The sequence below is a fragment of the Carettochelys insculpta genome, chromosome 11 (assembly GCF_033958435.1).
Source record: "Carettochelys insculpta isolate YL-2023 chromosome 11, ASM3395843v1, whole genome shotgun sequence".
Taxonomy (NCBI): Eukaryota; Metazoa; Chordata; order Testudines; family Carettochelyidae; genus Carettochelys; species Carettochelys insculpta.
In genome coordinates this window covers 41,688,009-41,703,540 of record NC_134147.1, presented here as the reverse complement: position 1 = coordinate 41,703,540, position 15,532 = coordinate 41,688,009, and the positions used below count along the sequence as shown (strand labels likewise).

General features: G+C 43.7%; 1 protein-coding gene across 6 annotated transcripts in view; it reads right to left on the bottom strand.

Annotated features, from left to right (window-relative positions):
• Window positions 1-5,845: 5,845 nt before the first annotated feature.
• TAFA4 (TAFA chemokine like family member 4) overlaps window positions 5,846-15,532 on the bottom strand; it is a 109,033-nt gene continuing 99,346 nt past the window's right edge. For all 6 annotated transcript variants that reach the window (XM_075005851.1, XM_075005848.1, XM_075005847.1 and 3 more), the window contains 2 exons: window positions 13,494-13,618; window positions 5,846-6,020 (listed from right to left, as the gene is read on the bottom strand). In XM_075005851.1, the coding sequence (XP_074861952.1) occupies window positions 6,009-6,020; window positions 13,494-13,618 (137 nt within the window). In that variant the 3' untranslated portion in view covers window positions 5,846-6,008. The remainder of the gene's footprint in view (window positions 6,021-13,493; window positions 13,619-15,532) is intronic.

Here is a 15,532-nt window from a genome sequence, read left to right as displayed (position 1 = left end):
CACAGCTGAGCACTGACACAGCCTAGGAGCTCAATGTAGCCCACAGTCATTTCTCTGGCAAGATTTCATTGAATGTCTTTTATGTCACATGCTTTAATCTTAGCTGCATTACTGAAGCTGTTCTCCTTTCAAGTGCACCAAATTTCCATTAGCATTAACGGGAGTTACACACACACAGGCATTGAGGTAGAACAGCCCCTGAAGTGTTCCAACAGTAATTAATTTCTTCTTGTGGGTCATTTTGTTTTCATAGCAATACTAGAGCCAGCGGGCTTTGTAAAATGCAAAACGACTCCTGCAGGTTAGCGAGGCTGTTTTCCTAAACCATTACCTCTGAATTTCCATCCAAATGAGTAAAAGCAGGAACTGGTACCCACAGTTCTGGAGCTGGATTAAGGGTATTCAATGGCACAAGACCATTTAAGACCATTGGGTGGGATTTTCAGAAGTGCATGTCTTCATTGCAAATAAAAGAGAGGTTGTTAATTTGGGTTAGCTAATTGGGAAGGAAGACCCAACAACTCAGCGAAGCAGGTTACCCTACAGGTTTTAAGGCAAACTGCTAAACTAAGATCAAAAGCCCAATTGCCGTGTTTCCCTGCTACTTCAACCTGAGGCAGTTAACACAGGTCAGCTAAGAAGCACACACCTTTCTTTGGCAGTGTAGACAGATGCTGAGGAACCGAAGTTGTACTGAAAATGTTAGGGGAACCTGTGCTCTTAAGTCACTTATGGTAAGTCTACACGGCCATAAAAGAGTCCAGCCCAGCCATGGCTGACCAGGATCAGCTGACTCAGACTGAGAGGGCTCTAAAATCGCAGTGCACAAATTCAGGTTTTAAGACCCTCTTCCCCTGCAGAGTCTGAGCTGCAGCCTCACCAAGATTGTCTGCACTGCTATTCCTGACCATGCAAGGTCAAGTCAGTTGACACTGGGCCAGAGGCTCGAGGCCATGCTTTTATTTTAAACAATCTCAGGTTAGATATACCCTTCAGTGCTTTGGGCACTCCACCTTTTTTATCATTTGTCTGATAGCAATGCCCAAAAGCCCCACTATTGTAAGGGGATCCCAATCCCCAGATTAAAAAGTTACAACTTGATACACACCACAAGGCTCATGGGAGCATTGATTTCAGCACCCTCAGCTCTACTCAAAGAGAAGTCAAATCTCCAAATTGAGGCAGAGTAGGTCTGGGTCTGTACTTGGATGAGACACTGAGAATATGTCTACTCTGCAAGAAAGCTCAGCAGCACAGCCAGCGCTGGGCCAGGGTAGCTGCCCCACATTGTCAGGGAGCAGGCTGTGGGGTGATAAAAGCACAGCACTTACCTCCAGGTGTGGGCCGGAATGCAGGCTCTGACACCACACCCCACGGATGAGCTCAGAGCCCAGGTCTGAACATCTACACTCCAGCTTTAGAGGTCCAAGGCATGAGCTTCCTGAGCCGAGGTCACCTGACAGACACACACATACCATAATCCCAGGCTCTGATTCAAGTTTGAGCTCACACTCCCCCGCTTCTGTCTGACCCAGTTCATCCCAGAGCCAGATCCCAGGCCCTGCTAAGGAGGGTGGATCAGAGTTCTGCTGTGACTCGGGTTCAAATCCCACCACTCTGCACTGTGGACATGGCTCAAGCTGCAGAATCAAGTCAGAAGATTTGCGTAGTGCAGCGTGGACGTACTGGCAGTAGGACTTGGTTCCAGCAATTAAGCCAAATTTACTATGCAATGTGGATGATCAAGCCTGGCCTCAGAATGACCGTGTCCATGAGCTCAGGTGCCACAGACTGAAGTTACAGTGCTGTGCAGACATACCCTATGTGCTGGAGTCAGGTGCTACAGGAATAAGATAAACCCTCTCCCCTCTGAGACTTCCCAGAATCAATGCCACTGTATGGCACCTGAGGCATCTGCTGCAGGCACCATCTGTCAGATGAGCTGCATGGTCTAATTAATGCCCACAGACTATTATATATTTTGAAAGAGTACATATGCTAATACCAGTGTCTGTCTGAATTCCAATTCAAGCACCTGCACTGGGTCTTCCCAAAAACTCCACATAGAGTCTTTTGGATAGACTATTCCTCACCTCAAGGCCTTAACGGCTCGGTAGGGTTGACATGTGCTACCAATGAGTTTGCCGGTTTGATGCAGAAGTTGGTGTATTTTATTAGTGATTCCTCTTGTTACAGTGAGAGATGCCAGACAGCACTATTACTCATGCTCTCACAGACAAACATTTTTCTCCATGCGTGAACAAGATTTTAGGCTGAAGAACCGTTGTATTTATTTTCACATGCAGAGGTCCTTTTGAAAGATGCTGTAGGAGGTAACGGAGAAGTCAGCGACAACTCTCAGGAGACAAAAGCTTCCTGGGAGTCAAGCGTGGGCATCTGGGCTGAGATTTCTGGAAGGGTTGGTGTGACTATGTAAATGGAGCAAGTTACATTTAGAACATAGTCAACAGTGCCAAAAGACAGTGGGGGCCCCAGAGAAAGGTAGGGTGGGGGCCCAGCTCCACACCTAGAAGGGGCGGGGACAAGGGAAGAAAGGGCGGGGCCTGGGCATTCAGCTCTCAGCACCACCCTGACCACAGCCCTGCCCCTCTTCTCCCCCAGCAGCAGCAGGATATTGGTGTTACAAGGAACCCCTCCATGCATAAAGTTATATGGAGCATTGTTTATACAAGTCCAGAAAGGCTATACATCCATTGGAGAACCTTCAGAAAGAGAGCTGTGTTATCAATATAAAATCGTTACCACGGGATGAAGGTGTAGGAAGGCAAGTTGTACACTGCATAATCTGTGTTACTCAACTTAAGTCATTGTTCTCATCCTCATTAGCAACTCTGAAAATGTATGGTCAGTGTGGCTGTGTCTAGGTAAAGGACTGTATTGCCTGTCTTGCACCCACTGAGGTGGTGAATGGCCTTGTGGTTACCATGACACAGGTCACCTTGGGTCCACCCTCAGCTCTGCTACTGACTGTGTGTGATCTTGGGCAAGCCACTGAGGGCTAGATCCGTAACAGGCCTTAGGCATCAGCACTGCAGTGCTGGATTCTCTGGCCACGTCTAGATTCTCTGGCCACGTCTACATCGCACACCACTGGCAGCAGCATGCAGCATGGGTGTTGCTAGAGGCCAGAGTGAAAAGCAAGCTGTGTCCACACAGCCTTATGCAACTACACCTGTCAGTGAATGACCCTGGCAAGGAAGAGGGAGCAGAGAAAGCGTCCTGGAGCTGGACAGCAAGATGCCCCACTGCTAAGACTAGCTGTGTAGACAGTGAGGTGTGGTTTGGGCACGTAGAGTGCAACGTGAGGATTATACTCACAGGTTTCAAGCAAGTCTTTGCTGGCCTATGCAGTGCCTCACCATCAGTGTTCCCTGCAAGCTGTTCGCTTGGGTACCAGCTCAGAAGAGATTCAAATGCCACCCAGCTAATTAGCAGAGCACCCACAGTAAGTTTTGCCTCTACTGGTGGTGCATATTTGCATGTCCCTCAGTGCACATGAATTATTCTGCACATGGATGGAAAAATCAGAGAGAATTTTGCTCTCCATTGACCCTGCTAGTTACACCCAATGCCACATTGGCATGTAGAGCACACACTCAACCTGCCACCACTTTGTTGCTCAGTGAATCCACAGCTGCCCAGTCTCCGCCCACAACGCATGTGGAAAGTTAGGTCCTGACAGAAGCCAGCAAGTGGGCACCCATTCTTCACTACCCAATAGCCTGATACCACGGGCGAACTCCTGGGAGGTGGGAAAGGTTTGAGACTGTTCCAGATGGGAGTGGTAGCTGTGACAGTCTGCATCTTAAGAAAAACAAAAAGTCTGATGAAGCAGGTCTTTGCCCACGAAAGCTTATGCTTATGCTCCAACCTATCCTTTAGTATGTAAGGTGTCACACGACTTCTTGTTGTTCCAAATCAGGCACAGTGGAGATTCAGCCCAAGTCTGATTGTGGAGCTAACAGTCAGCGCTCTGTGCATCAGTGATTACCTTGAAAAGTGGGGATAACAACCACTTCCTTTACCAGCTTTTGTCTACCTCATTGCTTTAGATTCTGAACTCTCTGGAAGAGGGACAGTGTTTTATTCTGTACATGTTCATTGCCTACCACAATAGACCATCAGGTCTGTGCTATCATGATATAAAATAGTTTTCACTTTAAACTCCATCACTGTGCACACATATAGTGTAAATCCTTCAGGCAATTCTTAGAGTCTTAAATTACAAAGGGAAAAAAATCAAAATGTTGAGTTCATTAGCGGGACAAAGTCTATTAGGTGGAACAATAACGCAGCTTTCAAAACACGTCGCAGAAAATTTCTCATTTGCTTAGGAACAAATACAATAACCATCATGATCCCAGCCGTGATCAAGTACATAATTAAATGTGAGAAACCAAAACCAAAATATAGGGTGAGCTCTTCCTCTCGCAGGAGTCAAAAGGGAGTTTTGTCATTTCAACGAGAGTAAGGCTAGATGAATATTTATACTCACTCCAACAAAACTAATGACTATTATTCTAAATAGCTTCACACTGTTGATGGTATTTCCCCATAAACAAGAAAGCTTGTGTACAATGAACTAAATTAGTGCAACAATCTTGATTTTTTTTTTTTTTTTGGCATTTCTGGATAGGTAAAAACAGCTGTATGTTACTACCGTAGTATTTACATAAAGCACAACAATGTATTCAATAGCTGGGTTAGTAGCAGTTCATCTGCATGATATCTGTCAGCATCATTGCTTTTAACTCTATTCCAAAGCATCTTAAAGCCATAAAATGAGGTAAGCGTGAAATGACTGGCAGCAGTGGCACTTCCTTTTACGGTTCTATTTATGAAGTCTGATGACAAAAAAAGTGTAACAGGCAAGGAAGAAAAATGGAATGAGATACATCTAAAATAATATGAAACAATTATGTGTCACATAGTATATCAGTATGAAAATATAGTCTGTCAAGGAACTGGACAATTATTATAATCATTATAAACTAGGATTAATTGAAAGTGAAGATTTTTTTTTTATCTAGGGTTTATGAATTTTAAGTAAGATATCTATTAGAACACCACCAAAGCTAAGAAATCTAAACAAATTATGCTTCTTCCAGTAAACCTTCCTTATGCAGTTCTAGTTTCTTCTCTTGTTTTGAAGCATCATAATGAATATTTCTAGCTAATGGCTAAATTCTCTTCCCTGTCTGGAATCAAAGAGGCAAGGAATAGTTATACTTTGTTATTCCCCTAGAGAACAGATTTATTTAGGAGAATAAAATCTACATCTACTTTCCGGTTTAGTCTCTTCTCTGCATTCCCACATTGCCGCTTATGAAGTAAAATTTAAAATACCTGGATGATCTAAGGAAATAAATATAATTGCACAGACTGTAAAAAAGTATGGCATACACTAAATGCTACCGATTTACGAGAGTCATTTCTTCACCTTAATACAGCATCAATATTTACTAAATCATAACTGAAAATGCATTGAGACATGGTTTAGTAGCATTATTCCACAGGTTCATTTGGCCTTTAGACCACGTTCTATTGCATGATAGATGGTACTAATGAATTTATGCCAGTTCATTCCAATGTAACCATTCTTCCTCAAGCTACTTGACAGATCTAAAATCATTTTAAATTATTTTGCAGCCATCAGCACCATAAATAAAGTCTGTTAGGTGATGTGCTTCAGAAGCACAAGTCTGTTTTTACTATGAATTGCTTGAAGGTGTAGGATCCTGGCGAATCCAAGTTGTATTTTCAGTTGTCATTTTTTTTTAATTACAAGTGTATAGTCCAGCATGAGAAATGCCTGTACCAGAAAGTTCCATCATAGTCAAAAGAAGAAGTATTGTCCTTTTTGCACACTAATTTTGTAAGTGTAAAGTCTATAGCATTCGGCAGGGCAGGAATAGGACTATGTAAAATAGATAAGCAACACAGCTGCAAATCCCATTGTTCCAGCAATGACACGAGTTTACCCTTTGCTACCGTGTTACCTACAAAAGAAGAGAAAGAGAGTTACACACAGTCTAATCAGAGCAATGGTGATAAAACTGCTTTGTTCCTTCGGAGGAATTGTTTAGATGAACCCATGTTAAATAATTAAACTACTTTCACCGTATCTATTGCCTGCAACTTACATGTAACCAGAAGTATCAAACTGGTACAAAGTACAATGGTGTTTGGTAACAGAAGGAAAGATTTCCAAAGGCACATACATTTACCATTAGAATCCTAACTCCCAATGATTTTTCCTGGGACTAAGAAGCCTTCAGGCCATTTGTGTCTTGAAAACCTTCCCCTATGGCACTATCTAATTTAACATCTTTCTTTAAAATGATATCCAAGAATGCTTTACGGAGCCAGAGAATATGCTGCAAAGTTAAGGACTGAAAGCACTGCTAGAGTGAACGTAATTTAGGCAAGGAGAAAAAATGTATTTTCAGATAAATGTGGAAGACAGATGGAGAGACAACGAGGCAGACAGATTCAGGAAGGTGACTCTGGAAGGCACAAACTCCAGAGCTGAAGGCATTTACACCACCAAGGTGGTCACATGCAGGGGCCCAGAGAGGCAGCTGGTACCATAAGAGTACAGAGCACGAGGCACGAAAGAGACAAAGTCAATAAGACCAGTGAAGCAAGTCTATATGTAGTTTCATAAAAAAGGGGAGTCATTTTGAACAGGATTCCAGACATGGGTAATGGAAACTGGTTGAATGTAAGGATTTAGTTTGGATAATGCCACAGACAGATGCATTTATGTTTGCTGATTATATCAGATAGGTGGGGCTGTAAGCACTTTGGAGGATGAGATTAGACTTTGAAACAATCAAACTGAAGAAATGGTCTGAAATAAATAGGATGAAATTGAACAAGAGCAAGTGAAGTCTGATGCTTCAGAGGAAATAATCAGTCATACAAACATAAAATGGTAAGAGATGGCTTAGCAGATCCAGAAAAGGATCTGCAGGTAATAGTGGATCACAAACTAAATGCCTATCAACAACGTAACACTGTTGCAAAAAAAGACTGCTGTGAACAAGACACGAGAAGTAATTCCTCTCTACTCAGCCCTGAATGGCCTCACCTGGAGTAGTGTGTCCAGTTCTGTCCAGCAAACTATGGGAAGAATGTGGACAAATTAGAGAAAGTCCAGAGAACAAGTCAAAAATTATTAAAAATTAGGAAAACTTGGGGGAGGTGGGGGGAAGTATTTAGCTTGGGGAAGAAAAGCCTGAGGTGAGGGACAAGATAAAAGTCTTAAGTATACAAGAGGAGGGTGATAAATTGTTCTCCTTAGCCACAGAGGGTAGGACAATAAGTAATGGTCTCAAATTGCAGCAAGGGCAATTTAGGTCAGACATTAGGAAAGACTTCCTGTCAGAGTAGTTAAGCCCTGGAACAAATTACCTAGGGTGATTGTGGAATCTCTATCATTAAAGGTTTTTAAAGAACGTCAGCCAAGCAGCCATCAGGGATGGTCTACAGAATAGTCTGCCTCAGTGCAGGGGGCTGGACTTCATGACCTCTCAAGATCCTTCTACAAGTCAGTGAAGACATGCTCCTATATCTGTGTGAGAAGACAGGACTGGGCAGCAATGCTGGAGAGTTGCAACTTGAGAAGGGAGTGACAATAGCCCAACTAGACAACGAAGGTATTGAGGGAGGTCAGAGGAGCTAGATCTGAAGTGGTGGCAAACACCACATCTTCAGATAAGAAGCAGACCAATTTGCAGGTACAGGAGCTGTAGGAACAAACAGCCTCATGCAGGACTCAGATCGTGGACACTAGGGGCAAAAGGGGTACCTGAGGTCAGAGGAGATGATGCCCAGTTTGAGAATGCTACTTCTGCCAAGCAGTGGAGCCAACAGCCACGCTGGGACCCAGATCTAGGGGAGCGGGGGGCGGGGCCTGGTTCCACACCCTAAAGGGGCGGAGCCAAAGGCAGAGTCGGTGAGTCCTAGGGCAGTCAGCCCTTTGCACCATCTGGACCATGGTGTTGACCCCCCGCACCTCCAACACACAGTCAGACAAAGTGGCAGAGCAGTGCTACTACAGCACTTCAAAGGTCCCCAGAACTCCAACTGCCGATGCTGCCAAAGTAGCAGATACTGCAGCCAGTTTCCAGCCCCTTTGAAATGCTAGGCCAGGGGAAACTGGCCTCAGGCCAAGAAAAGTGCTTCTGTCTTACATGCAGTGCTTGTAGTTTCACACACATTAACACACTCGCACTTAGGTTTCCCAACAATCTGCCAACTGATACTCCGTCAGCACTTAAGCACATCAAACTCTAGTTTCTAAACCACAGCTAAAATGCCTTTTAAAGCAGCCAATGACCTGCTCTCCTCAGTGAATGTAAGCAAGAGTAGAAAGTATTCAATTAATTTTTATTTAGTTGCACAAAACAATTACTCCAAGGAGGAAGCATTTTACCTGTATCAATGTCCCTGATTAGTCATTGTAACTGCATCTATAATTACACAGACAGACAATGTGAGTGTCCCAGACTGCACTGCACGTCTGTCTACTATTTTGGTGAAATTGAAAGTCAGTGTTAAAGTCACAGGATCTTTCTTTCTGCGATACATAACTAGCCTATGGAACTCCCTGCCACCAATTGCCATTGAGACCAAGATCTCACAGGTTCTGAAAAAGAATCAGACACACCATCCCTGTTAGGATAGATTTTTTTTTCTAAAATTTCAAATGAATCTAAAACTTCACTACTTGAGGCTAAACCGTGAGCATTAGGAAGAAATTTCTGCTTTGGGACAAGTCATTCTAGAATGGTCTATCTGGAGGTTTCTTGCACTTTCTCCTCAGAAGCAGCCAGCCAGCTACTGCAACTGGATCACCTGGACCATTGGTTTAATCAGATATGGCTCTTCTATGATCTTGTATCATGTGTCAACTGGCATCCTGTTTTAGTACCGCTCACATTGCAGGGAATTAAGATTTTTGTCCAGTGAGGTGCTATTTTTGTGAATTCTTAATTCATTATTTCTAACTCCTGATCTCTGAATAAAACACATGTATTTCTTCCACAGGGCACTAATGATTGTAAAACTAACCTGGTTATTACACAGTCAAGCCTTCTAGAGTAAGAGGTATATATTCTACACAGTCAAAACAAAAAGCAGTCAAGTAGCACTTTAACGATTAGCAAAATAATTTATTAGGTGAGCTTTCGTGGGACAGACCCACTTCTTCAGACAATAGCCATACCAGAACAGACTCGATATTAAAGGCACAGAGAACCAAAAACAGTAATCAAGGAGGACAAATCAGAAAAAAAGATCAAGGTGAGCAAATCAGAGAGTGGACACCATCTGAGCTGCAGCCTGGATTATTCTATTTACTTCCCAAAATCCACAAACCTAGAAACCATGGACGCCCTATCATTTTGAGCATTGGCAACCTCACCACCGGACTATCCAGCTACGTGGACTCCCTCCTCAAGCTCTATGCCACCAATAGTCCCAGCTATATCCGAGATACCACCGACTTCCTGAGGAAATTACAAAACATCGGAAAAGTTCCTGATAACACCATCCTTGCTACAATGGATGTAGAGGTTCTGTACGCTAATGTTCCACATAAAGACAGATTACAAGCGATCAGGAATACCATCCCTGATGTCACCACAGCCAATCTGGTGTCTGACCTCTGTAACTTTGTTCTCACACACAATTATTTCCGATTTGGGGACAATTTATATCTCCAGATTAGAGGAACTGCTATAGGCACCCGCATGGCCCCACAATATGCTAATATATTTATGGCTGACCTGGAACAATGATTCCTCAGCTCTCGTTCCCTATCAACCCCACCTCTACTTAAGACACATGGATGACATCTTTATGATTTGGACCCATGGTATAGAGACTCTAGAAGAATTCCACAGAGACTTTAACAATCTACACCCCACCATCAACTTATGCCTCGATTGTAACACGCAAGAAATACATTTCCTGGACACTACAGTACTAATCAAGGATGGCCTGATCAACACCACACTGTACCAAAAACCTACTGATCGCTATACTTACCTACACCCTTCTAGCTTCCATCCTGCACACATAACTAGATCCATTGTTTACAGTCAAGCTCTTAGATACAATCACATTTGCTCTGATCCAACTGACAGAGACCAAAAACTACAAGATCTTTACCAAATATTCATAAACCTGAATTACCCACCAGGAGAAGTGAAAAAACAGAATCGACAGCGCCAGACGAATACCCAGAGACCAGCTACTCCAAGATCGGCCCAAAAAAGCCAAGAACAGAACACCACTGGTCATCACCTATGGCCCCCAACTCAAACCACTGCAACGAATTATTAAAGACCTACAACCTATCCTTAATCAGGATGCCACACTCCAGAAGGCCCTGGGTGACATGCCTGTTCTCTCCTACAGACAACCTCCCAACCTTATGAGGATCCTCACAAACAGCCACAGTCTATGCTCCAGGAATACCAGTCCTGGAACCTTTCCTTGCAACAAAGCCCGCTGCCAGCTTTGTCCACAGATCTTCTCTGGAAATACCATCACTGGACCTAACCAGGTTACTCTCTGAATCATGGGCACTTTCTCATGCTCCTCTACTAACATCACATATGCCACCACATGCCCACAATGCCCAGATGCTTTGTATATTGGACAGACTTCTAAATCCCTTAGACAAAGTGTTAACGGGCCCAAAACAGACATCAAAACACTCCAGATCCACAAACCAGTTAGTCCACATTTTAATGGAATGGGGCATTCTATTAATGACCTGAAGGTGTGTGTGTTACTGAAAAAAAAACCAAAAAAAAAAACAAACTTTCGCACCGCTATTCAAAGAGAAGCAGCCAAGCTGGCTTTTATATTCAAATTCGGCACATTAGCAAGTGGTTTGAACCGGGATGTGAACTTTCTGAGTCACTACAGGGGCTCGTCTGCATACCTGACAATCTAATTCTTGACCTTCCCCCCACCCCCCCCGCCTCCACTCTCTGATTTGCTCACCTTGATCTTTTTTTCTGATTTGTCCTCCTTGATTACTGTTTTTGGTTCTCTGTGCCTTAAATATTGAGTCTGTTCTGGTATGGCTATGGTCTGAAGAAGTGGAGAAGTGAAGAAGCTTTCTGTCCCATGAAAGCTCATCTAATAAATTATTTTGCTAGTCTTTGAAGTGCTACTTGACTGCTTTTTATTTTGATAGTGTATAGACTAGCACGGCTCCCTCTCTGTTTATATTCTACACAGTTATTTAGAAACTATAATCATAATTTTTTGTTACAGTTCTACGTGCAGATGTGCCGGCAGCCACCGCAGACCCGGGGACAAGGTCGGGCAGTGGCTTCCGACCCTCAGAAAGGGCAGAAGGGGCAGGGCTTAGGGCAGTCAGACCTGCCCCACCCCTGGGCCACACATGGAGTGGCAGCATAGTGCTCCACAGGCATTTCAAAGGGGTCCAGAGCTCCAGCTGCCACCACGGCTATGTCAGCAGCGGCTGGAGCACCAGACCCCTTTGAAATGCTGGGCCTGTCAGAGGGAGGAGGGGAACTGCCCCCTTTGCCCCCATATTGGTGGGCCTGTCTCCACATGATAGCTGGAGGCAGTTAAATGAATTACTGTATATGCATAAGTTTACTCAAGGCTATAAACTGTTTTAAATCCTTCTAGTCAGTCTTGCTTGGATTTGTGAAGTTTTGTGATTTGAGAATTATTCTCATGTGGCAGAATCCTAAAAACCAGTGACAATATTATGCTGATGTGGGGAGCACCGTTTTATGAGTTTTTTGTCTTCTTGAAGGGTTAAATGTGCTCCTGGGGATTTAACACGGTTATTAGTTATTTTCTCACCTCACAGGTTTACTGACTGATCAAGGAGTGAAGAACCACAGCTAAATACAGAAAGGCCTGGGTGGGTCAGCATCTCATAGGAATGCAGATTATACGTAGTCTGCATTGTGCACATGGAAAATACATTCAACCAAATAACCACAAAGAAGCAATGCTCCATCACAGAGACTATCTTCAGACATGTATGTCGCTGGGCAGCTCACTGAGGTTAGGTCTAGACAGCAGGCACTGTTTTGGGATAGACTGTATAGACTATAAGCTGCACGCAGCAAGGCTGTTGCATGATGATTATGCTTCACCAGTACTGTAGTATTGCACAGAGTCATTAAAATTATTCAGCCCTTGAAAAGAGCCACAGTTTTCCAACTATGAATTGCACCTCTCTGTTTGGATGTTTAGTTCGCTCTTCTGGGGATCTGGTTGTTTACTCCTAGCTAACAACTACTCACAGTATCACGTTACAGTTGCCTGATATATTTCATCTTTTTCTGCCCTAATATACAATTTATTATATATTCTTTCACTGCTGTCTAAAACAGCCATTATCAAATGGAACCTGACACCAATACCTGCTTATTAATTCCTAGCAAACAGCTGAATCCATTCTCAATTTGAAGAGCTGGAGGTGTGGTTCAAAGGCTAACCAGTTATCTTTACCAGTTGTTGCCTGCTATTTGCAAGGTGTATCGAGAAGCGTGGTCCCCATGAGCTGCCAAATCATAGCTCCTTCAATTAAGTTAAGCTTGTTGTGTAGGCAGAGGGATGCGATACTTGCCCTTTCAGTGATCATTCGCTATGAAGGTGGGTTTCATAATGGACAGGTAAGCTAGGCCCACAATTATGGCCTAAGTCAGGAAGCGGAGTTCCTGCCTTGTGGCTCCCATTGGAAACAACTGCGGATTCTTCCCACCTTTGAAAGCAGTCACTTGTTGGGTCTCCAGCCACACAGTCAGGACCCATACTTGAGCCAGCATGTACCTGTCATAGGGCTCTGGTGAAATCCTGATGAAAATGGATGAAAGGGCAGGATTTGGGAGAGATACTTACCCTCCAGCCCCCCTATATTGGGGAAAAAAACTCAACTCTGAGAAGACAATCTGAAGCAGAGCTAGCCATGTGATAATCCCCGGTGAGCATCCTACCCTTCCTCCAGGGAGGATGAGAAAGGTGCAGGCCCATACTCTCCCATCCCCTAGCTCTTTCTAGCACCTGGCTAACTTAATCAAGCTAGGTGTGGGGGAGAGGAGTATTTGCTCCTCAGCTTAGCTCCACCATCTCAGTATCTGCACTGGGAGCCATCACCCAAAAAAACAAGCCCTCAGTATTGAAGGTGAGGAGGTTGATGCTAACAGGGACAGAGCAGGGGCAATGGAAATGAGCATGTGGTCACTCAACTGTTAATACAGAGAGACAAGGGGCAAGGTTATATCTTTTATTGAACTAACATCTGTTGGCGAAAGACAAACTTTCGAGGTTACACAGGTAAGAGATCTGCATAAGCTTGGAAGCTTGTCTCTCTCATCCACCAAAGTTAGTTCAACAAGAAATATCACAGGACCAACATAGCTACAACACTGCACATGTTTCAAATATACACACTCTGTACTTGCCTTTGTAGTTTTGACTTTATTTCCACTGCTGCAAGACCAACCTGAATAGTCTGGTAGCACTTTACAGTCCTCTCCATCCAGACAAGGGTTCATATGACACCACCACTTCTGGATGACAATGGAGGCTACGAGCACAAACAGAATACAATCAACTAAATAGAAAAGATTGTAACAGGACAACATAATTATTAAGCTAGCATTTATTCATTAAGCAGAAAATACATTCACCAGGGTTAACCAGTGAGCCTAAAACCCATACTCTCATAATTACAACAGTCCCACTGAATTCACTAAGTTGAGTTATTTATGCTCTTCAGCAAACATTTACATTATTCTGGCTTCCTGCCTATTGTAGCCCAGCGGGCTAGGTTGCCTTTATTATATTCGCTGCTTTGCACAATCATCTGCTTTGTGTAATATTCAGCGGAAATGCAAGAACGCTAGAGCCCTCCATCCTGGAAGACATTAGCCTCAGCAAGTTAGAGTAGAGTTTGAAACTTACACACACAAATGGCCACAGGAACCCAAAATATTTGTAGAGCTGAAAACTGATTTTAAGGGAAACTTTTGATAACAGGTACAGTAGAACCAAGAGACATGTGCACTCGAGTTCCACATATCTCAGGTTAACACGACCTAGTGGCAGGGAGCTGGTGCCTGGCTCCAGGCTGCCCACTACACAGGGGAGCCAGGAAACTGACCAGTGCAGGTAACGCAGCTGCCACTCCGACAAGAGCAGGGAAACTGACCAGCACAGTGCCTGGCTTTTGGCTGCCCACCACTCACAGGAGCTGGGAAACTGAGCATCAGTGCTTCACTGGTCAGCCTCCTCACTTCCCTGAGTTACACAAAATTTGACTTCCACGCAGTTGCACAAGAACACAACCGCCACATAAGTTGGAGGTCTACCGTACATGAGTCAATCACAGAAGTGTCCTGCCAATGAACTGGTGTAGGTAACAGGTACATGAGATACATCTAAGTCTAGCTTACTTGCTTTAGCTCTGTACCTTTTCTTATAGGTTTATTTGTTCTATTATAATAGTTTTATAGTCTTATATTAGTGTATATTTTGACTGCAACATAAAGGGACCTACTGGCTATATCCTGTATGTTGAGCTAGGGAAAAGAGTTCCCTAGGGAAGAATTCCTGTAGTGAGAGTGTTGTACCTGTGTACATCAGAGTTCCAACTATATAATAATTTAAATAATACTGGGTCTGATCTTGGGGCAAGAACCCGTCAACCCTCAAAGTGAAAACTGGAGATTAAAGTAATCAGTATAATTAACATATAGATCGAGCAACACTATGTATGTTAGTACTTACCAGATTGTCTATACAGTGCAGTAATGCTCAGCAGTGGAGTGATTTCTAATGTGCACCAAACCCAGTATTATGTTCACAGGAACTAAAGAACTTTTTTGTACATGCACGTTAGATACCGTGTGACATGTGATATGCATTAGAAGTCACATCCCACTGCTAAGTATTACTGCAACATGTGGCCAAGCCTTGCTAGTTTATGACTGCTGCATCTATGTCTTGGGATAGACAGAATACTGGTTCTGGGATACTGGAATGGAGATAGGTGCTTTATCCTAATAGTACCTACCTACCTGAGCTAGATAAGCAGGCAGCAAAAAGGCCGTAGGATCATAGCTTGGGTTCAGTTCCTGTACCCTGCAGCTGATATGGTCAGGAAGAGGAAGTAGACACATGAAGTGGCACCATCTCTTTTTCATTGTGCAGACTGGAAAGCACTGTGTGGGATGGGCATGGCTAATGATCTTGTCAACAGGAACCAAAGAACTATTGTCCCATGGGAGTCTGTGCAGGGACTGGGACGAATTCTGGCAACTACTTCTTTGTGACTGCACCACTCTGGTCTGAAATATTAATTACATGGCTTTGCAAGGGAACCCTCAATCCAGCCACAGCAGATAGGTCCAAAACCTAGTGACAAGGCTGAGAGTAAGCTGCCCAAGCAGATGATGTTCACATCAATGTAATACAATTAATTAAGAAGAACAGCAGCTAG